Source organism: Mytilus trossulus, chromosome 2, assembly GCF_036588685.1.
Source record: "Mytilus trossulus isolate FHL-02 chromosome 2, PNRI_Mtr1.1.1.hap1, whole genome shotgun sequence".
In the NCBI taxonomy this organism is placed as follows: domain Eukaryota; kingdom Metazoa; phylum Mollusca; class Bivalvia; order Mytilida; family Mytilidae; genus Mytilus; species Mytilus trossulus.
The window spans coordinates 41,406,025-41,431,072 of NC_086374.1; the positions used below are offsets into that span (position 1 = coordinate 41,406,025).

A 25,048-nucleotide genomic window follows, 5' to 3' on the forward strand; every position below is an offset into this window, starting at 1 on the left:
GCTTTGATATCAAGCAGCAGCTAGAGTAGTTAATTAAACCTTTCTCTATCCCGTAATTACCAATAAAATGGCATGCATCGTAATTAACGAGTTAACACTGTATTAATATGGCATTTTAATCTTATCAATCATGTATAAAGTATGGCATTTTAATCTAATTGTTTTTTAATGGGATTATCGTCATATTTTGTCTCTTTAAAGAATATATAATATATGATAAATTTTTGATTTTTCTTAGCTTTGATTAACTGTTAATTTGCATTTTACAATATTTTCCTTCGTCATATTTATATATAAGTTAATACATTGCATGGAGGTATTTTTGAAAGACAGAAATTTTTTATAGTCTTTAATCTTTTTTTCATCATTTAATTTTTCAATTAAGTTCAAAAATTTGTGTGTTTATGTCTTAAAATTAATTAAAAATTATGCAAACTTTAAATAAGAGCAATACAGAGATAAACATCATATATTATTTGATATTGTAAATTAAATTACTGAACAAATATGTGAAAATATGTGAAAATGACATGTTTTATTAAAGAATTGGAAACAACACGTTTAATAATTCTATTCGGCCGACGCGCTTTTCTGGGTTTACCGTTCGCTCAAAGTCAAACATTGAAATCCGAAGATGTATAAGTACAGAAAATCTTTGAAGAGCTATATGACAAAAGGACATAAATTAAATAGCCAAATTTATCTAAAGTCAACTTTGCCTGCGGGAGTTGAAACCTTAGTTAAAGTAAGACAATACATGTTGTATGATTATTTAAAGCGTGATGCATGTGGTACAAACCCTTCAAAATTATTGGTTCTTTTTAAACTGATCTGAACACAAACTTCTACATGTGAAAAATGAAAATAGACAAAGGAAGATGTGGTGTGAGTGCCAATGAGACAACTCTCCATTCAAATATCAATTTATAAAAGTTAACTCTACAGGTCAATGTACGGCCTTTAATACGGAGCCTTGGCTCACACCGAACAAAAACCTATAAAGGGCCCCAAAAACCTAGATATTCAATAGACCATAACTATGGGGAACTAAAACAGACTGAAAAAAATGAGTTTGGTCGTACAAGTTAAATGGTATTATATGATTTAAAGGACACGTTTTGTTTGTAAAATTCAGTTCATAAAATTATACTACTGTGGCTTTTATATGTTCCAATCCTACGGGCATAATTTACCTTAAACGGTTTCGACAGTTCACTTATGCCTTTTTAATTATTATGTTCTAAAACTTCTTATATTTCAAACTTTCTAAATGTTAACTAGTATAAATAAAGCTAGTTCAATATTTTGAATTTTTATCGTAACTTTTATAAGATAAACATGAGAGAAAATCATGTGTCTAGTTATACCAGACCTTAGTACTGTGTCGATTAAATATTCAGGTCATTGCATGACGAATACTTTGGATAGTTACCTCGAACCTTGTAATTAAGACCAGATATTTTCTTAAAAGGAATCTCCACAATCATAATGGCGCTGACAAGTCTTATATTATTTGTTGCTGTTTTGGGTAAGTTTTTTTTATAAGGTTTCTAATGAAAATACTTGATTTACGTAAGTTATTTGTTACTATGCTGCGTTATAATTTCAGAAATTATTGAAAACTAAGGAATGACTTTATGTGTCTTTCAGAAAATATCGTCAAATACTTGTCATGGCTTCCTCTTCTTCTTCTTCTTGTATTAAAAGTAACATTGTACATAATGGTGTAAGAAGTTTTAGTGTAGTGATTGATGAAGGTCTTGGTATGCAGTACGTGTCTGTTATCAACACATTTTAACGATTCGTAGTACCCCCTTGTGATAGTCTGCTTACAAAGATATTGGTCTAGAAAGAAAATCTTCTCTTATGAACAAATTTTAAGATTTTTGGGTCTACCAAAAGTCAGTTTGAGTTGCTCACTGAACAAACATGGGATTGTTTTGTTTGATCATTTTCTCTTTATTAATGAAAAATTATTCTTGGTAAAATTTGAGATCACCAGATCCATACTACTCTGAGTAGAGTGATTCGCTTTTTTCAAACCGTACTTATTTATGATAAGTATATATATATATATATATAGATATAGGAAGATGTGGTGTGATAAACAGAAAATAAAGTAAGACCGAACAATCCAAGATCTATATTAAGGGAGTTATTGTTAGCACAATTACATAGCAATTGTATGTTTATCCTGTGAGTATTTTCTATCTTAATATTCTATTCTATATATATCTTTACATTTATAGCGACAACAGACGGTCTGAATTGCCTTGGACAATATTGTTCAGATAAGGAAGTAAGTTGAATTAAATAGAAGATCAGTAGAATATATGACATTAAAAAAAATTATATCTATGATTTCATACATATTGTTAAATTCCTTGTCATAAGTTATTTAATGCATCTAAGGTTATATATCTTCGGATGCATGGACTTTTTTAAAATCTTCAACCATTAAAGATATATTTTAAAAAGATTTAACAAGGCTATTATTAATTAAACTTCTTATTATTGTTCTGGAAAGAATTGTGCTTTTATGATCCAATTTCTATTCAGATATCCAACAAACAAATATTGCCATCAATTACATCTAATGTTATAACATTACTTAAACTTTATTGACATGATGTGTTTATCTAATGTAGATACTTTTCTCAAAACGTTGACTTACTTTTTGGCATATAAAAGGAAACACCCGGCCACCGAAAGCTTTTTTTTTAAGTAGAGCCTAGTTGGCAAATGGTCTATTGCGTCGTGCACAGTGCAAAGCGATTTTAAGTCACGATATCTCATTAGCAAGAGTTCTAAACCCGGTCAGGAAATAACAAAAAAAATTACTCTGCAGATTTACAGATTGTTATATTATTGTTCGTTTATGTGTGTGTTACATTTTAACGTTGCGTCGTTTGTTTTCTTTTATTTTTTAGTGTAAATTCACATTGCGATAAGACGTGTCATGGTACTTGTCTATCACTAATTCATGTATTTGGTTCTGATGTTATATTTGTTATTCTCGTGGGATTTTGTCTGATGCTTGGTCCGTTTCGGTGTGTTTTACATTTTAGTGTTGTGTCGTTCTTCTCCTCTTATATTTAATGCGTTTCCCTCGGTTTTAGTTTGTTACCCCGATTTTTTTTTGTCCATGGATTGTGAGTTTTGAACAGCGGTATAAAACTGTTGCCTTTATTCAACATTGTCTGGCTCTTAATTAGACGAATTATAGATATATATACAAGTCTAAATTGAAAAATAACACGTTCAAATCTTTGATTGCGTTGAATAAAAACGCAACTTTATACGTATGCATGAAAACAAATTTCTTTCTAGAGGGATTTAGTACAGCACAAACAACATTTTCCAAAATACTAAAACAGTCAAAAAGTATATTTTAAGAAAAATAAATGCAACAGTAGTATACCACTGTTTGGGAGTCATAAATCGATTGAGGGAAAACAAATCCGGGTTACGAACTAAAACTGAGGCAAACACATTAACTTTCAAAGGAAAACAACGAAACAACAGAAACACTGAAGTGCAACAAAAACCAAAACGACAATACAACACACACAGTTACGAACTATACGATAACAACTGCCGTTTTCAGACTTAGTACAGGACATTTTAAGAAAACCTAGTTGACAAGCAGGTCGAATAGCGGATGTCAATAAACCCCAGCTGACTAACAACGGATAAAAAGATGTAACAAAATGGATCTTTAGAATTATCTATTTAATGCCACATAGAAAACAATTAACTTGCGGGAAAGATGTATTACCGCAAACAAAAGGCGAAAAATTTGTTTACAAAATATCCAGATTTCGACAATGAATGTCTCTTCAGTGGTGTAAGGAATCCAAGCAGTATTTGGAAGGCCATATACTTTACCTCAATTTAGGATAGACTCTTAGATATTGAAGAGTCGGAATAGGATGGACGGATCATATAAACTCGTATGCAAATATTTTACAAGCCAAAAGAAAAAAATGTAGACAAGTCTTAAGACTTTGTCTGTTAATCTTTATTTACAGGTTGCAATTTACAGTCTTAATTTTCTTGTAGAACAGCTGTATATATACACTCATAAAAGATTTGCAAAGGAATAGAATTTTAATTTTCAACAACAGACTTAATTTTGTAATATGTTATTTTTTTTCAGTACTGTTTGATTAGGCGTCATGATAACTCTGGAACTTGTGTGGTACAGCACGGAGTAAGTCCTGTATTTAATTTGATTTTACTAATATGAAGAACAACACATGTCAATACTTGCTAGTTCTTTGTTAATTTATGCTGATCATTGTCATTTTGCATAGTTTCTTATGTAACCTATTCTAAAACCAGACTTTCTTCTGTTACCCATTCTAACATCATATTCGGAAATCTTTTTAACTGAGTTTTACTTTGCTTACTGCTGTGTGTTTTTTTCTCTCACATTGACTAGAGATAAAAAGGGAGGTTTGAAATCGCTCAAGACACCCAACTGACCCGTTGTATTTTTGCGCCCGTCTAAGGTAAAGAATCTCCCGTCATTTGTTAGACTAGCGTGTTGTTTTTTTTAATTTTGGGTTCATTTATGTGTTTTGGATTTTAGTTAAGTGTCCATTTCGCTGAACTAGTATACAATTGTTTACAGGTTAGCTGGAGACCGCATCATGTTGCCAGATTGTCTTGTTTTGTCGACGACCCTTTGGGGTTCTTATCTATTTTCTATTCTTTGTTGTCGGGTTGTTGTCTCTTTGACACATTCCCCGTGTCCATTTTCAATTCTTATTATGTTAATTAGTACACTTCTATGTATTAATACTATATATGCGCTTGAATTTTTACTTGATAACATTTTTGTTCGGTTTGGTGATTCCGTATATCGTCAAGTTATTGGAATTCCAATGGGGACTAACTGTGCACCACTTTTTCCGGACCTGTTTTTGTATTGTTATGAGTTACAATTTATAACTAAAATTAGCAAAGACCCATCAAAACAACATCATTTGATACAAAAATTTAACAATACTTTTAGATATTTTGATGATGCATAAGCTCTCAAAAATGACAACTTCAGTATGTATACTAAAGAAATTTATCCTGTTGAACTAACTTTAAGTAAAGCTACTACTAACTATGACCACTGCACTTTCCTTAATCTTGATATCTATATCATTAACGGGAAGCTTAATACAAAAATTTATGATAAAACAGATGATTTTTCATTCCTATCGTTAATTATCCATTTTTAGATGGGGCCGTTCCCATGTCACCATCTTATGGTGTTTATATATCTCAACTTGAACAATTCGATCGTGTATGTAACAACGTATTAAATTTTAGTGAGAAAAATCTATGTAGTACTGAAAAATTATGTCACCAGGGTTTTCGATATCACAAACTAGTAAAAAAATTTAACATTGGTATAAGGAAATAATTCGTAAAAATAACTCAACGTGCAGACACCTTATACGTTCAGGTATTTCACATCCAATCGTTATGGTAATATGCTTTACAAAGCACAAAAATGTCAGTATTCACATCAAAACCTTTAAGCAGACTTATTAAGAAGGGATGTAGAAACGATACTGTTGTCAGGTCATTAAAGATTGCATATTTTGGCTTTAATATTGATTCACTTAAAGGTTCTTTGCATCTGATCTAAACACATTTATTTTTAAAAACCAGTTGTTGGCATGACATTGGTTATGTTCTTCTCATATATTTCATGATAGTATTGTACTAAACCCCTAACGGAAGGGATTGTGCCTGATTTTCACATGATGAAGACATAATCTTTCAATCAGCTTAATTGAAGCCTGGAGCTGGCATGTCAGTTAACTGCTAGTAGTCTGTTGTTGTCTATGTATTATTGTCATTTCATTTATTTTCTTTTGTTACATCTTCTGATATGGGACTCGGACTTCTCTTGAGCTGAATTGTAATGTACGTATTGTTATGCGTTTACTTTGGATAGAGGTGTAGGGGGAGATTGATATCCCTTAAACATGTTTAACCCCGCCGTAATTTTCCTGTTTACAAAACCTTGAGTTTTTCGAAAAACTAAAGTTTCTTATTCCAGGCATATATTACCTAAGCCGTATTTGGCACAACTTTATGGAATTTTGGATCCTCAATGCCCCTCAATGAGCGTCACTGGTGAGTCTTAAGTAGACGAAACGCGCGTCTGGCGTACTCAATTATAATCCTGTTACCTTTGATAACTAATTGCGCCTGTCTCAAGTCAGGAGTCTCTGGCCTTTGTAAGTCTTGTATGATTTTATAATTTTAGTTTCTTGTGTATAATTTAAAGTTTAGTATGACGTCCATTATCACTGTACTAGTATACATATGTTTTGAGGAGCCAGCTGAAGGAAACCTACGGGTGCTGGAGTTGCTCTCTACATTGAAGACCCATTGCTTGCCTTCGGCTGTTGTCTGCTATATAGTCGGGTTGTTGTCGCTTTGACACATTCCCCCATTTCCTTTTTCAATTTTAAGACACTTAGTTAAGGACATCACAAGCAGTCTAGCAAAAGCTAAGTCGTCAATATAAATATCGGCAAGGTGTAAGACCATAAATGATAAATAAAGGCAACAGTAGTATACCGCTGTTCAAAACTCATAAATCCATGGACAAAAAACAAAATCGGGGTATCAAACTAAAACCGAGGGAAACGCATTAAATATAAGAGGAGAACAACGACACAACACCGAAACGCAACACACACAGAAACGGACCAAGCATCAGACAAAATCCCATGAGAATAACACATATAAAATCTAAACCAAATACATGAATTTGGGATAAACAAGTACCGTGCCACGTCTTATCTTAATATCTCAAAAATAAGAGAAACTAAACGACACAACAATAAAATGCAACACACACAGAAACGAACAATAATATAACAATGGCCATCTTCCTGACTTGGTACAGGACATTTTTAAAGGGGAACAAAAATAGTGGGTTGAACCTGGTTTTGTGGCATGTCAAACCTCGCACTTTAATGGCAAAGTTACATATAACATTGAAATGACAACATAATATTACAGGACTACAATACAAATAAATAGGAGAACATATTAGACAAAGAAACACATGATTAATAGATAACAAAAAGAATCAGGTTTAAATTCAAAACGTCAAAAACGCGCCTCGTCAACACAAGACTCACCAGTGACGCCCAGATATAAAAGATCGAAAGTGAAAAAAAGTACAAAGTTGTACAGCACTGAAGATCAAAAGTTGAAAAAGGTTGTGCCAAATACGGCGTAGTTTTTATGCTTGGGATAAGAACATCCTTATTATTTAGAACAATTAATGCTATTGTAAACAGTAAATTTTATCAAATGAATATGAAAGAGATATACATAATAAAGCCTGGATAGCTATACGTTTGACGTTTAGTGTACAATTTTAATAAATTGATTGATTGAACCATCAAAATCGAATCATTAACAGACTTGATACAGCTTTGAATTTGGACTGTGATTAAATATCGTCACACTATAGGTTTCTGACACGGAATGAAGGTGGCATTAGAACTTTAAAACAGTGATATTGAACATTTACCAATTACGGTTCAACATTCAAAAACTAAATACATAGAACCCAATTTTGACAAACTTGAAACCGATCCAAAACCAAAAAATCTAAAAACATGTTTAGGTTCAACATATCAAAGAACCACAATAATTCATTTCATTTATTAAAAAGTTAAATTTTTATCCATTACGCATTTATAAAGAAGCCCAAAATCACAAATATGAAAACAAGGTTCAGCATATCAAAGAACCTCGGGAATTTATTTTTTAATGAATTCAAACAAAGTAAAATGTTGGATTCTTTGATAGTTATCAAAATTACCAGGATTATAATTTGATACGCCAGACGCACGTTTCGTCTTCATAAGACTCATCAATGATGCTCAAATCGAAATATTTATAAAGGCAAACAAGAACAAAGTCGAAGAGCATTGAGGATCCTTTTGATTGATTTAAATTTTAACGAGGAATACTTTATAAACGGAACTAACCATTCAGAATCTGAATACAGTTGTATTCAGCATGTTAAAAAAATGAAAATTTTGAATTCACTTCCAATGTATATGCTCATAAACTAAGCAATTGTTTTGTGGTTTTTTTTGTCACTTTTTGCTGAACAATTAGAACCATAACCAACAAAATTAATCACAGCCTTCCTTTTCTTGCATGCTACATTGTGGTACAATTTCCTAGAGATCCATAGAATTATAATAAAGTTGTTGTCCGGAGATAAGAAAACCTTGTTTTAACCCCCAAAATCAATCGCAACCTTCATTTTGTTGTAGGGAATCTTTTTATACAATTTTATAGCGACTGCTTGATACTGCTCTGAATTTGGATTGCGATAAAATTTCGGCATACCATAGGTTTCTGATACGAAACTCATAAAATAAACTAGGATTGAAATTTTGTATCTGCACCAGACGCTCGAATTAAAAAAATGTAAAAGACCATCTAAAGTTAAAGTTGAAGAGCATTTAGGACCAAATATTTTTAAATTTTTGCCAAATACAGCTTATGAAATCTATTCCTTAAGTAGAAAAGCCTAATTATTAAAAAAAACTTAATTTTATAAACAATTAATTTATAGTTAACTTATGACCATACCGATGACAATTCATTTCAACACAGAATTGCTGACTATTGGAGTTGTGATACCCTCGTGGAATAAAAACTCAACTAGCAGTGGCATTTACCTTAATATAGTTTTCTTGTTTGAATGGTTTTACACTTGTCATTTTGGGGTCCTTTGTGGCTTGCTGTTCGTAGTGATAAAAAGCTTAACTTCTTTTGCCTTTTATTTGATCCGACAGAAAGTGCTAAAATAAATAAAGTAGAGAAAGAGGTATGAGAACCTAAGTAAATCCCATCTTAAAATTTGTGGACGCCATCACGCGTTGGTTGACTGTAATGGAATTACCGTTTCACAGATAATATCGGATATGTTCCTTATGACTTAACTACAATACCCTTCCCTCTTTACGAATGTGACATACCGAATTATACTATGTACCGGATTTGTAATAACATAAGCAACATGACGGATGCCACATGTGGGGCAGAATCAGCTTTCCCTTCCGGAGCACCTGAGATCACTCCCATATGTTGTTGGGGTTCGTGTTGCTGAGTCTTCAGTTTACTATCTTGTGTCTTCTGTACTATTATTTGTCTGTTTGTCTTTTAATTTTAGCCATGGCGTTGCCGGTTTATTTTCAATCTATGAGTTTGACTGTCCCTCTGGTATCTTTCGTCCCTCTTTTAAGTGAACAGTATCTTTGGAAAGTTCGCTGATTAAATTAAAAATTTCATTATTTTCTCGAATAAAAAAAATCTTCATTAGAGTTTTATAACTATATACTTAGACGTAAAAACTATATCTGTATGTGGCCCTCAATTATTAGCAGGTAATCAATCACATTTAATAAGCCAAGTGACAAAGGATTACTGTGAAACAATAAATATAAATAAATTATCATTATTTTGCAGCACAGCATGGAACACCATCCATGTTTGGGAGCCCTAACCCATGGAGATCATTGTTATTGTCACGAACAAGCATGTGTTGATTCTATGAGTATGTATAATATCTGACTGTTTCTTGTGTAGGAAAGTATATCCCTTCACATTAAAGATATGAATAAAAGCAATAAGGTTATGTATTTCACATTACAAATTTGTATCCAATAAACTATAAACTAATTACAAAAAAATTCTAGAACGACAAATCTCTATTAAAATCGGGCATGACGTTTTCCCCTATGTAAGTGTTGAACTTATTCGTACATATTTTCGATAAGGCTTCCAACTCATAACATTGGTTGTATTATTGTGGTACTACAACTGATAAATGGCAAACAGAAAAGCAAGAAAACAGAGTCGAACAATTACTTAAATCGATCATACACTTTCATAGTACGTTCTTACAGTACTTCTTATATAAAAAGGTTACAGAGGAGAACTAGTTTAACTGCGTCTTATATGCGTATGAGTTGACCGTAACAAATCACGAATCATGTGGGTGTTTTTACCCTGCCATATATTCTGTCTTTTGAGACGTAATTTAACAATTATGTACAATTTCATAAACTACAGGCTCACCAATATGACTAGACTATGGTTGTGAGTTCAAACATTGCACATGACAGGGTCGTTTGACTCTAAACCTAACTGACTTAGATTGTCAGTGTTCCTGTCGAAGGTCGATGGTTCTCTCTTCGATTTCGTTTGCAAATAAAAACTGACCGCCATGAAATAGACAATAGTATAAGAGTTGCGTTTAATACCAATCATCCCTCAAATTAATTTAATTTTATATTTCAGTTTAAACCAAGTGCCAATTTAAAATTGATAAATGTAATGTTTATATGTGTTTTGTTATTAAGATCAATCAGTTTTGATGGCAGATATTTGCTTAACTATGTAAAATTCATTGACAACCTTCTTACAAGTTTTGATCGACTCAGAGCTTGATATATTTGTTAGAAATCTTTCATAAGAAGACTGCAAGTTGACCTCTACATGGCCTTTCATTTGTTTTTATGTAAAGTATATAAAATGTTTGAAAGATTTTTGTAAACACCCTTTTCGGTATGTACTTATTACAAGCACTTCTGCATAATTAATTGTTACATCATGCTATTGTTTTTCAGTCAGACAAGAAGCTACACCTGCTCCCACAAACGCCCCACCTATCGTAACTGCCGCCCCAACTATCGTGACTGTTTCCCCAACTGTCGTGACTGTTGCCCAAACAACCGGTAAATTTCTTTTGTTCATAAAAAGTGCTTCTTTTTTATTACGCTTTGTATATAGATCTTAATTTCAATAGAGGTGGCATCTCAATATTTCGCCTGAATTTTATCTCCACAACTTTTGGTAAATTACGTATAGTTTATTGATGTAGTGTATGATTGGATTTGTACACAATTAGTGACAAATTTGAGCTAAAAAAAGAATTGTATAAAAGAACTGTATTACATTATACATATATTTCTACGATGAGAAGTTCTAAGGATTATAAAGACGTGCGTATAGATTTGATAAACATGAAAAAAGAACGAGTGTTTTGTTTTACTGTACAATTTGCAATTATACTTCTTATTACCTTATGTATTAGTTAATTTATTGTTATTCACAAACAAATAACAAAAAGACTATTATTTAAGACTTTATTTATACAAGTTAAATTATGTAACGTTCCAATATTAAATGTTGCAAATTTAAGTAGGAACTAAGAGGTCCGTGTATTCATCCTACATTTAAATTTACACAGGAGTTTATGTTTTGGCAAAGACAATAAAGTTTGTATATGATTCAAGAAAATTTTTAAAACAAATCAATACATGAAACCAGATTTTCAATGTTATGACACCATTGCACATACATGTTATGATTTTAATGTAGATTTGCTCTGTTTGGTGCGTTATACAAACTTACAAAATAACAGGTATAACTTACATAAAAAACTAACATTTATTATCAAGTTGACTAGGTACTAGGATTATATTTTAATACGCCAGACGTGCGTTTTGTCTTCAGAAGACTCATCAGTGACGCCCAAGTAAAAAGTTGAAGAGCATTGAGGGTCTGAGGGTTTAAGTGCCAAATACGGCTAAGGTAATCTATTCCTTGAATAAGAAAAACGTCAGTTTTCCAAAAAAAAATAGTTTTTCACCATGAAATTTATTGAAATGAAAATTGATATTCATGTCAACACCGAAGTGCTGACTACTGGACTGGTGATACTCGCGGATATGTTACATCCGCCAGGAGTGGCATCGACCCAGTGGTGTAAATAGTTATCAAAGGTACCAGGAATTTAATTGAATACGCAAGTTTCGTCTACACAACACTCATCAGTGACGCTCAGATCAAAATAGTTATAAATCCAAACAAGTACAGAGTTGAAGAGTCGTCTTATATTGAAGACCTCAAATACTAGAAAATTTTGCCGAACACGGCTTAGGAAATATATTCCTGGGATAAGAAAATCTTTAGTGTTTCGAAAAATTTAAAGTTTTGTCAACTGGAAATTTTAAATTACTATGTAAAGGTAACTGATGTTCATGTCAACCACGGAGGTGGTGACTACCGGGCTGGTGATACCCTCGGAGACGAAACGTCCACCAGCAGTGGCAGCGACCCAGGGGTGTAACTAGTTATCAAAGGTTACAGGATTATGATTTTATACGCCAGACGCGCGTTTCGTCTGCATAAGACTCATCAGTGACGCTCAGATCAAAATAGTTACTAGTATAAAGCCAAACAAGTACAAAATAAACTTATTTATTTATTTTTCTGTCCATCACTTTTCCCGAAATTCATATACAATAAGCGACGCAACAAGTCGTTCATTCGGATTGTAACGGGATTTTTTTAGTAAACGATAAGATTTGGAAATAAAACTGTTTGTTCTAGAATTTTGTTTGAAAACACATAATTTGTGACTGTATTGTAAAAAAATATATAGTTATATATATTTCGAAGATACAAATGAATGAGTAAGTAAATCACTTTTGTGATAAGCATTCTTAGTTTGACGTTTGATTTTTCAGCTGTTCCTAGAATTGAAGTATTCACATGTTTTGGAACAACATGCATAACACCTAAAGTAAGTACAAAGGTTGTCAAACTATTGTCTGTATTCATCGAAATAACAATATCCAAGTTTCATCTTTCGTGGGTACAATTTTAAGGTAAGATTACTTTTTGAAAAATCTTTGGTTCTATCATCATATTATTTTGCTTACGTTGTTGTAAATGTTTTTATTATTAATTTCAGATAATTTTCAGTATACATCAAATAATGCTATCAATTATGGATTTTTTTTCACGTAAAAAGTCACGATAAACGCTTTCTTCCTTTATTTTTCTCAATAACTGGCATACTTTATTACTATATTACTATTATTTTTAATATGGTTTATATAGAAAAATGAATAAATTATTACTTTAAATACAAAAGTTATGCTCAATTACATTTTCAGCAAGTCATACAAACTTCTAAACACTATCATTTCAAAACAGGATTATATTGTGTAGTTACATTTGTATACATATATAAAGTTATTCACGAGATTATATGTCAAGGAATGGTTAATCTAGAAGTTTTTAGTGAAATGACAAAAAACAGTATAAGACCATTACATTTTTTTTCTGCAAATTTATTTAGTTTATATGATTTTTTATGATATTTGTTTCAATCAAAAATTGGAATGATTTATCAGAACATTGCTATTTTTAGGTTTGTCGTGTGACGTTCGTAAACGCCATTCCTATTAGTGGATCCTGTGAATTACCAAAAGCCGTAAGTCAGCTATTTAGTTAACAGATAGAATTAAAATAGCTTTGTATGCAAAACTGATTTTTCCCTTTCGTTAATTTTCAGTTCAAATTTATTGATGAATTGAATAGTAAATACATAAACTAAATTCCAGTCAAACTAAGATTAAACCTCAAACTAATTGCAACAGAAAATATTTTAGTTCTTATCTATAGCATGATGCCCTTTATATACACAGAAAAAAGTCCCATAAAATCTAACTTCTGGAAAACTCAAAATCAGTACTTTTAATTTCATATGGAAACAAGCGATAGCCTTTCAAAAAGTGCTTTATTCGACTCTTAGCTGATGAAAATGGAAAGTGCTCTCGCTTTGTAGATTAATTCATTTTCTAGAATAGCCATGTGCATCAATCAACAAATTTTACCACACACATGAGGTCACACGTTATGAAGTAGTATCGTTTAGCGTTGTTGTTTACTCCAGAAGATTCGTCTATTTATGGATAGAAGTTACCTGTGTAAAATCTAATTGCTAAAATAAGACGACAAATCCGATATTATACGGGTTTGAAGGACATTGACTAGGTTTGGATTGTCCTAACCAATCAATAAATTTTGATTATTCACGTCTCGTAATATCTTCCAATCAGGTAGCAAGAAAAATTCACGCCCTAAGTGTCCATCGTTAAATTCTTAATATCGACTCCTAGGAGTCGATAATTAACATTGGAAGGGGAAAAATTGCAAAAATGAGTCTTATTTTGGTCACGTTTTGGTTGTTTTTCTTGAAATTTATGTAAAGTATAATACTTTGATGGGGTTATAAGTTTGTATTTGACTAAATTATATAATCTTCTGCTGATGAAATGTACAAAACCAAAGTGAATTATGGGTAGTTTTATTTTTTTCGTGCAATTTTCTTTAAAGAATTTGAAGCATTGTGACCTTCTGGAAAAAAATAATGTGAAAATTTGGTATTGTTTATATCTGTGTATCATATTTTTTCAGCAACTTACTTATTTAAAGAAACATTACACCACAAAAAGAAGAATACATGCTTAATTATTTTTTATTAAATTTGAGATTCTTTACCTTGACATGTTGAAAAAATTCAATAAATAGTGCAACTAATGAATTACGAAACTTGATAATAGCTTGATAAATATATGAAAACACCTTTAGAGTTGTTTGTTATATTATAAAGACCGCTCGAAAATCAAGAATCGATACATTCTGATGAAAAGAAGCGGCAAAGTTATTATTTTGTATCATATTTATTGACATTTCTGCCTTTTTTGCAAGAGTTATCTCCCAATGCAAATCTCCATAGGAATTTTGAATGTTGATTTTTTTAGTCTTCCTCACGTTAGATTTTATGGGACTTTTTTCTGTGTATATTTGGGGTATAATGCTCAAGATTAAAACTTAAAAATCTTCTGTTGCAATTACTTTCGGGTTAGGGTAAAATGTATGCTACATTGACTGGACTACTACTTAAGTGTTCTTACAGACAACGTTATACTGCTGGTTCTTCCAAATGTTTCACCGAACTTCTTTCTAACTCATTAACAACAATTTTGTCAGCAATCGAAGCCAGGCAATGAAGATATTATGAAACAAACTTTTATTGAAGGGATCTGAATTTGATATGAATATTACAAACATCCAAAGAACTTAATGAGTATATACCGTCTTATTGGCACTCATATGTCCTCTTTCCTTTTGCAATCGTTATAAAACTTTTTACTTTTCTAAACTTTCCACATGTATTACCCATTCCAAATAAATGACAAATTGTAAGAGTTGGTCCTGTTTCTTTTTATGAACAACAATAACCAACGAAGATACAAGTATCTTGTCTTTGGAAAAAAATTAAAATCACATAAATAGGAATAGATAATTGTTAAAAAAAAAAAACGCTCTGATTCTGTGATGTCTTTTGGTTAAGATTGCGTGAAATCAAATCGATTTTTATTTTAAAAACAATGTCAATATAAATATATATTTATTGTAAATTTTTCATTGCAATTGCAGATCATTTAAAAAAACAATTGGAATAACTGTAACATCTATAACATAATAACTATAACATATTCAATTTGTTGACGTCATTGTGTACTCAATTCAGACAATGCAAGTCTTTAGAGGGTTTTAAATCTAAGCTAAAAACTCATTTTTATCGCATTGCTTTTTAATCAGACTTTTCTCTTTTACGGTTTTTACTAGTTCGTGTAGTTTTGTATTAACTTTTAGTGCATTTCGTTTGTATTCCTTTTTAGGATTTTTGCTTGTTTTGCATGTTTTTAACCTAGATTGCTATTTATTTTCTAATTTGTTGTTTGACAATGTTTTTTTGTATCGACCTTTTATATTATGGTAGGCATTTTTGTTTTATATTTTATGTCAGTACTTGAATCTAGCTCAGTGTATGTTTTATGTTTTTGTCTTTGATTTGTTTTGATTACCATGCTGAATGTACAGCGTCTTAGAGTAATTTTTATTTTTTATATAGGGCGCTTTATAAATTTTCGTTATTATTTTTAATCTAGAGGTCAAAAGCTTACAAAAACTAAGTTTAGTACCTTTAGTATGCCCTAACCTTGAATGACATTGGCGTACAAAGAGTTTACATTTTTATGTTCTTATGATACACTAAGAAAGTGTAAAAAACAACTCTAACAATGAAAAAAACAAATTAAATTAATATAAGTATTTATGAATATTTCGGGTTACAGATATCCCTTGAGCAGTATTTATGATATAAATAAGTTAAAAATTGCGACAAATTTGATAAATGCTTACTTAAGTTTATTATTATATTTGGAACATTAAAGTTTGTGGTGTGCCAAGACATACCTAAGCTCTTGAACGACATAAAGATATTTATTGAAGATTAAAATAGTTATCAAAGGTACCAGAATTATAATTTAGTACGCCAGACGCGCGTTTCGTCTACATTCGCTCGCTCATATCAAAATATTTATAGAAATAAACAAGTACAAAATTGAAGAGCATTGAGGATCCAATATTCCAAAAAGTGGTGCCAAATACGGCTAAGGTAATCTATGCCTGGGATAAGAAAATCCTTGGTTTTTCTAAAAATTCAAAGTTTTATAAACAGAAAATTTATAAAAGTAACCACATTTTGATATTCATGTCAACACCGAAGTGTTGACTACTAGGCTGCTGATATCATCGTGGACCACCAGCAGTGGCATTAAACAGACACGATACACTCAGCAGATGTTCAGGTTTAGCTTGGGTAGCATTTTAGACTTATTCACATACATGCAACATCATCTCTGTTTTGTGATTTACGTGACTGTGTATGAAGGAAGTTATTTTTTTCTACTTCAGTGTTTAATTCATTCAAAATAGTGTTTTAATGAAAGTTTCTTTCTTTTTGAAATAATTAATTCAATCTGTAATTAAAAACAGTTCATAAATATTTTATTATAACCACTGGAAATCATTCTAGATAATTTCATATATTTCAGAATGCAATATCTTGTATCCCTCCACCTTCAAGCGGTGACTGTAATTGTGATTCTAGACTATGCACCGGAATTATAGGTAAGACATGCGGCTTTGAATACATGATTATTCTAATACTACATTTGAATACTCGACAACTACAGTTTTGGGATGCAATGTTATGCATGGTTACTCTTGCATATTCTCGTAGATATTTATTTTAAGTCGTTGCCAGTACAATTTTTTAACTTGGTCGTATGACTAGTCTTATATTTTTTTTAAATGATTTAGTCATCATTTTGGTATTTTTTATTTCCGTATTTTATAATTCATAGATGTCACTTTTTAAGATATCAAAAGATTGAATGTGATTTCAGTGAGTTAACTAAGCATTCTTGAACTGATTTCTTTATTCCGTTTATTGTAACGCTTATGAACACTACTATTTCTTCTCCTCCTAGTATAATTATAAGAGTAAGTTGTTTCATAGTCGATATTTTGTCAAAACATTCTTTCTGTCAAATTTCGAAGGCATCATTTCAATGAATTGACATGCATTTTGTTGTAGTATTCTGAAAGGGGAACTTTTACGCACACCAGTTCAAATATTATCGAAGTAAGCATGTTATAAAAGGACTTGTCTTACAGTGTTAAATTAAAGATATGATAATAAATAATAATTTGTAACTCTTACTATTTCAGATACACTGACAACACAGGCAACAAGTCAAGGTAATGAAACGTAGGAAAGAAACGGTTGTATAATATGTATTCATGAACATAAATTAACCACCCAAGTCCGGATAACAAAAGTTCAATATGACGAATTAAATATATAGATTTGTAATTATTACTTCTTCAAAGCTGATGTATATTGAAAAGAAGAAAAAAATCAAAAATACCGAAATTCTAAAGATTCAAAACGGAAAGTCCATTACAAAATGGAAAAATCCAAACAACAAACACATCAAACAAATAGTTAACAACTGTCATGTTTTTCATAAGTTGAAAATAGTTAATTAAACCTGGTTGTATAGCTATCTAAACTTGTCACTTGTATGATAGTCGTATTTGTAATAAATGGCATAAAAAGAAAAAATATTGAATTCGGTATTAAATTCCATTATATTGAAAACGTTGCGTGAACAAAACAAACATATAAAATGTAAAAATGTCAAGATTTGGGGTATAGCAGTAAAAGTCGTTTTATTATATCAATCACTATTAAAACAAACAAATATGTAACAAACAAACACAAACAGGTACACAGGTAAAGCACATTAGTAAAATGAATGACAAGAAAACAAAAAAATTACCATGGCAAAATAACGCAATGACTGGATGCATAATTATTCTTCTGTTTTCTTGTATGATATCTAGCTTTGATTTTGGTTCTGTTTTAGTAAAACGATTTGGTGAAAGTTACTTTCAACGTGTTTAGTGTGATATTCAACCTGCTTCCTTATCATCTTGTTTAATCATTATTACCTTTTCTTACCCTTCATTTTAATGATGGAAAATGGGAGTCGCTGTTCTCTTAACGACTCTCTTCTCGTCAATTTTTAAATGTTTGATGACTTATAGTCCTCCAAATGGAAATAGTAAGCTCTAATAATGTATGAGTTACCAGTAATTAATTAAATCATATCTTAAACTAGAAGTGTCAATAACTGGTATACTTCAGTCATGCATCTTGTAAACCAAACATAGGAAATGCAATTAAATTTGTTGTTTATTGTGCAAGTCGGTCACCAAACCAGTACATTGACTTTTTTTAAAACGTTGACTCTGAAGTCAGAAAAATATTTTTAACCAGGAATATAAATTTTTTGTTGTTTACTTTCTAGCTAGTACAGCCACTACCCCTATGGCTGCAACAGATGCTGTAACCGGTAAGTCAGTTATACAACAACACTTTCATTTTCTTGAAATCGTGTATTGTCATTTAACTATTAAAAGTTATTGTAGCATAGAATATGAAAACATGTAATTTATAAATTCACTACAAATAAGATAAAACAACATTGTTAACTTTTCAAAACATAATTAATAACAGTCAATATGAAATATGTATTTATCAATATATTGTTAAAAGTATTGTTCATCTAATTATCAAAAAGTCACTCCATTGTCAAATGACTCGCATCTATTACTCAAATGCAATTTGTTAGGGATGTCAATTTTTATTGAATGCCGGCTATAAATTAAAAGAGGTAAATTTCACGATACAACTGCCACAATTTTCTGCGCAAATGACGATTATGTTTTGCTGTGTCGCCTACGACGAAAGTTGAATACTGCGAGTCATAGGGATCCCAGTCCGACGGCGGGGCGGCGTAAACTATTGGTCTAAAGCTTTATATTTCTGAAGGTAGAGGCCCTGAATGATTCATACCGTGTGTATATAGGCCTCGTATCATGAAGTTTCCATGTGTCATATGTTCCTTTGTCCTTGACATCATTTTCATAATTTAGAGACTGATTCAAAAATGTTCAGATATTTTTTAAGGTAAAATAATCGCTTATTATAAGGTAAATGGGATCATTGCATGCTTTGATTATCCGTCAGAAAGAGCTCGACTAACCTCATTTCATGGATCAGTGAAACAGATTAAGTTTCGTGATCAAGTCCATATCTAAGATACTATAAGCAATAAGTCAACTTTATATTTCGTGCATGGAACAATTATAAGGTTTGAAATAAACCGGCAGGTTTCATCTATTTTGACCTGGTTCATATGTCCATGTTACGTTTTTGTGGATTGGTCTGTTTTCCAGATACGATAAGCTATACAGGTTGACTATATTTTGTGTATGGAATGATTACCTGGTGTGCATGTCTATTTAGCAGGGTTTTGTTCTTATTTTGTTATCACTGTCATAGATCAATTTGAATATTTGTACTAAGGTATGTTTTCTAAAGATTATATAAGCAATATTAGTCGAACCAAATTTAGTGAATGGGATGATTGTATGGTATACATATATGTCTGGTATTTTTTTATGTTGATAATACTTCAGCTTCCACTTTATCTGTTTCCAGTGATTCACTGTTTAATAAATTGTTCTGTCAATTATAATACGTGAACTATAAAAGGAAATACCTTCATAGTGCCAGAATTAAAAATATGATATTGACATGTCAATTGTATATTAATTTTTGTCTTTCAGGTCAAGTAACCACTATAGGATTAACTTCAACAGTTTCTGATGGTTAGTAAGTTTATAATCAGTTCTTAACACAAAAAGGAGTGTTTACCTTTACTGGTCACATTTTAGTGGTTTTCTCAGGCTAATTGCTCTTGTTTTGTTTTGTTATGACACTGTTTATAACAAAGTTTCCAGCGGAACTTCTGTTAGGCGGAACAAATATACGTTGACATTTCGTCGTCCCAATTCAGGTATAGTCCTACTGTTCAAGCTACAATTGAATACCTTGGCTTCGAAAACAACAATAAAATTAGACAGTTATTAGCCAAAGGCATGCAATTATAATTTCCAAGTCACACTGGGGAAAAATCAGATAATGGATGGATGCAGTTAAAAACTTTCAAAAAAAGGGTGAACTGCGAGCCAGAGAAACCATAACGTAAGACTTAATCTGAATAGATCAAAGCTGTTCGGTCATCAAATTCGTAGCCTATTGGAAATTTGCTATGTATAATGAGCTTCCGAGTTCATCAAACTCAGGGATTCGGATGTTTTACCATCACTTTACGAAAAATATGCTGTAGCTCCAGCAGATTAAGCCGCCAACAATATAAGTGACTATATGCAAATCAATTATTTTGAATGTCACATTTAAGAATTTGGAATTCACAGCAAAATGAGGAATATCCCATATACATCATTCATCAAAAAGATCATTTGGAAATTCACCGACAAGTTGTATTCTCATTTGATACCTATATAAAAATAAAAATAAAGATTATGAAAATCTCCCATCTTTTTATTGGATAACGAAACTTTACAAAATTCCTAATAAAGAACGATGTATATTCGAACAGTCAATATTTTCAACCAAACATCTTTCTGAATTTTTTTAAACCATTCACAAACAGATGACCTTCAGGAATTTTGAAATCTTCAATTTAAAAACTTCATTTAAAATTACATCGCAATCTTGATTTTCTATGTTATTCCCAATGCTCAAGTAAAGATCAACTACATTGTCAAATTAAAAAGATTTTTTTTCTACAAACTTGGGGATGGACGATGTTTAATTGTAGTGGACGGAAAATGTTAATAGTAATAATTATAATATTATATGTTATAGGAACAACACCTCTAACTTTATGTGCAGACATTGAAGACGCTAAGTTCAATTGTAAAGACTACAATGACCACTTTGGTTTATGTACATCTCTTACATCTACATTACAAAACATAGCAGGGACCAGATGCCCAAAATTTTGTAACCTTTGTGGTAGGTTTTATATGTAATCGCCGTGACATAAAGGTAGAATGATTATATTTTGTAAGCTTTGAAATGTCAGTCTGTGCAACTGATCAATGTATTATTTTGATAGATATTGGAGAAGAAACATTCGCACAGTTGTGGTTTAGTTTTAAATCCGTTCAATGTTGTCTACATGTTCATTAACATCTATCCTTATGCTGAATATTGAGAAAATAACTTTTTAAACTAAAAAAAATAAAACATAGACAGCTACTTAATGTCAGTGTCATAAATTGGAACAAACAAAGACATTAAGTTTTAAAGAGATCTTTTGTTTTTAAAATTATTAAATTAAGATCCGAATATCGCAAAAATTTGGATAACAAAATTAAAAACCTTACTTGCAGATTCCTTTTGAAATTTTGCATTAATATCTATACGATGGAACAAAAATGTAATTTATGCCTGGAAAATATGAGACAAATTACACTATCGTTGTATATAAAGTCTCTTCAACTGGTAAATATTAAAGAAAAGTTCATTCAAGATAGCATACGAACAGTTTATATGCGTACTTTAGAATTAAAAAAAATGTTAATATAGACAAACAGTCGTCATCTTTTATTGCAACCCTAAATTTCGGATTAGATAAATACCTTGTTTGTATAATTTTGGTAATTGTTTATCTTATTTCATTTTACGTTTTTTGTACAACTTACTTCATGTTCTGAGAGTTGCATTATTATATTTTAGTGAAGTTATTGTTATATTTAAAGTAACAGCAGGTTTTTTTTTAGAAGAGCTTTGCTTTTCTGTAAAAAATTTCATGATACAAAGTTAGCATTCCTAAAAATTATTCAATTTGTTAAATTTGGATACAACAGAAACGATATGATTTAATTTGGTTATTAGCAAAATACAAAAACGGTCACTGCTTTAGTCTTTTGGGTAACCGTTAATTATAATCACATTCAAAATGATTAACTACAGATCGCCAACGTCAATATAAAAAAGAAGATGTGGTATGATTGCCAATGAGAAAATATTCAACAAGATACCAAATGACACAGAAATTCTACTAAACATAAGGTCACAATTTATATAATAGTTTTTGAAAAACTGGCCATTACCGTGATATCTCATTGACTAAGATAGTGATAATGACTGAACTGTTAATACCACTGTCATACGGGCAGTCCCTGTATCACGGTAATGACCAGTTTTTCAAGAACTATTATGTTTATTTCATTGAGACACCATGTTTTGGTAAATTCTCATAAACTCAAACTGCCGAAAGCAAACTCGAGTAGTTATATGATTTCTAAGGCAAGAGTGAATACCAGTCGTAGTATTACTGCCATTCTTTTAGTGCTATTTTTCAGTATATAAATACTTAATCAAGTTCTCTATAATTTTATGATTAACGAAAACATATAGTAAACAATTCAACACCTAAAATATAATATTGAAAACAGGAAAATGTTTTCTCAAAGGGAAATCTCCTAAACAGAGACGACACGCCCCATCGGTCATTTACAGAAGGAAACCACGCATCATCGGTCATTATCATGTCAAAAGTTCGTTAACGACCGATTTTCTGGTCCGTTTTGTTCTGTTAAAGATCGATTGAATGTATTACTGAATAATATAGACTGTCATGTGTCCTCTTTTTATCCAATAGGAGAAGCTTATTCTTAACCGAAATGAAATAAAGGTCAATATTGTTTGCACTGTTTCAATAATACTCCTGCATTGAATGCTTTTTATACATGAGTAACATAAGGTCAATCGGTGTAAATCACGGTAATTTTTGTCATTGAACTATCTGTTCTACTGTGACATCAGAACATAAGCATTCTACGGGAAAACTGTACGAATATAAAAGTCGTTGAAATGTGCAATTTTTAAAACTAAATCAGTGAATACCTATATAAAGAACAAAACTTGTATAATCTGTTTGGTTGGGAAATATTGAAAACGGTTAATAAATAACAATAAAGACCGAAGTGACATGACTTTTTGATAACGTTATTTTCTATTAATTATAGCTTATTAAACAAACGTATTTTGAACCCCAACAATACACTTCATCTATAAATCAGTGCTAAAACCTACAAAGAATCTTTTTTTATAACACCGTCAAGTTTTGTAAGTGGCTGGTATGATATTATCAGTCAGGGATAACTGAATTATGGTACTATGTATAACCATTGCAGTGTTCAACAACATTGGTCATTGCTCCTTGATGTTTTAATACATGTTTTAATAATGTATTTCAGTAAACGGAACAGCACCCACCCAGTCCACGTTGACAGGTAAGTTTTGTCAGATATATGCAAGCTAGCTAAATTCCAGTCACTGGTTTCAGATTTAAATACTATATACCGGAATATATCACAATGTGCACAACTCGGATTACACACTTAAAAAACAAAAGGAAAAACAGCAACTTTAAAAATTCAAATATACACTTGCAAATTGTTGCATTGAAAATCAAAATGTAAAATATGTAAAAAAAAAAAAAAAAAAGAAGAAAAAAAAAATTAAATTTAAATTTAAATTTAAATTCGCATTTTTGAGAAATGGCACTTTGTCACGAACTTTCATCATATTTCAATTCCACTGTGGTTTATCCGACCAATAACTTTAATGTCGTTTCATGTCGTAAAACTACTTTAAATTATCTACAAAACGATACATTACATACTTGAAAAACAAAAGGAAAATCCGCAACTTTAAAAATTCAAATATACACTTGCAAATTGTTGCATTGAAAATCAAAATGTAAAAAATATAAAAAAAAATATATATAACAGTTCTTGACATCTATATATAGAATGTTTAATGATCTATAAATAATAAATTCATAAACTTTTTATCACCAATACAAAAACTTTCTTCTAAAATAATAAGTAAATGGTGAATGATTTGAACAATGATATGTCATTTTCTTCAAAGACCAAATAAACCATAGAAAATAATCGAAATAGTATAAACCTAATAGAAACGAGGAATGTGTTAGAGTGAAAACAGTCAAATGACAAAAAATAATGTAAAGACTTGTCTTCATAGTAATCGTTTAAAACTACAAATTTCTCGGGGTTTGTTTTTCTTCGATTAGTCCTTGTAATAGATGTATGGTTACAAAGTGTTCTGTCTATGCAACTATTCTACTTCTTCACTGAACGACTTTAAGAAGAGTATGAGTGCAGTATTTGTGACAAAGATTTCACGATAACCCAGTACTCCAGATTTCACGATAACCCAATATACCAGTATACATTTTTTATACATTATAGGAACCACGACATTACCTCCATGTAGTGATCACGATACTCGATGTTCACAAGCTTCATACAAAACCTTATTGTGCAATCCAAATGCATTACCGGATACAAAGAAATATGCCATTGAGACATGTCCACTGACATGTAACTATTGTGCTGAATATTATGGTATGTATAATGTACGGAATCTTCCATATATTTTTAAAAAAATATATATATGATTTAATTACATTTTTAGCGGAATTTTTACTTTATGAATTTGACTGTTAAAGTTGTTATTGATAGCAATAAACATCTTAGACCCAAACAATAAAAAATTTCTTTGTTGCATTCCACAATTGTGCACATACAGCTGAATACATTAAATATTCGATATCATATTTTCGGAGGACGTGTTTTTCAACAGACTGTCGGCATCCCAATAGGAACAAACTGTGCCCCTCTACTTGCTGACTTGTTTCTTTATTATTATGAGGCTGATTTCATGCAGGAACTTCTTAGGAAGAAAGATAAGAAGTTAGCAATATCCTTTAACTCTACTTTCCGCTATATAGATGACGTTCTTACACTA

The 25,048-nt window shown here is 31.1% G+C and overlaps 1 protein-coding gene across 1 annotated transcript in view; it reads left to right on the forward strand.

The window, feature by feature from the left end:
• Positions 1-1,388: 1,388 nt before the first annotated feature.
• LOC134705770 (uncharacterized) overlaps positions 1,389-25,048 on the forward strand; it is a 33,052-nt gene continuing 9,392 nt past the window's right edge. The window contains exons 1-14 of the mRNA XM_063564488.1: positions 1,389-1,528; positions 2,250-2,299; positions 4,160-4,213; positions 9,520-9,607; positions 10,683-10,790; positions 12,588-12,643; positions 13,277-13,339; positions 16,815-16,890; positions 17,494-17,523; positions 18,639-18,683; positions 19,963-20,004; positions 21,068-21,217; positions 23,470-23,505; positions 24,490-24,645. Coding sequence (XP_063420558.1) covers positions 1,489-1,528; positions 2,250-2,299; positions 4,160-4,213; positions 9,520-9,607; positions 10,683-10,790; positions 12,588-12,643; positions 13,277-13,339; positions 16,815-16,890; positions 17,494-17,523; positions 18,639-18,683; positions 19,963-20,004; positions 21,068-21,217; positions 23,470-23,505; positions 24,490-24,645 — 994 coding nt within the window. The 5' untranslated portion in view covers positions 1,389-1,488. The remainder of the gene's footprint in view (positions 1,529-2,249; positions 2,300-4,159; positions 4,214-9,519; positions 9,608-10,682; positions 10,791-12,587; positions 12,644-13,276; positions 13,340-16,814; positions 16,891-17,493; positions 17,524-18,638; positions 18,684-19,962; positions 20,005-21,067; positions 21,218-23,469; positions 23,506-24,489; positions 24,646-25,048) is intronic.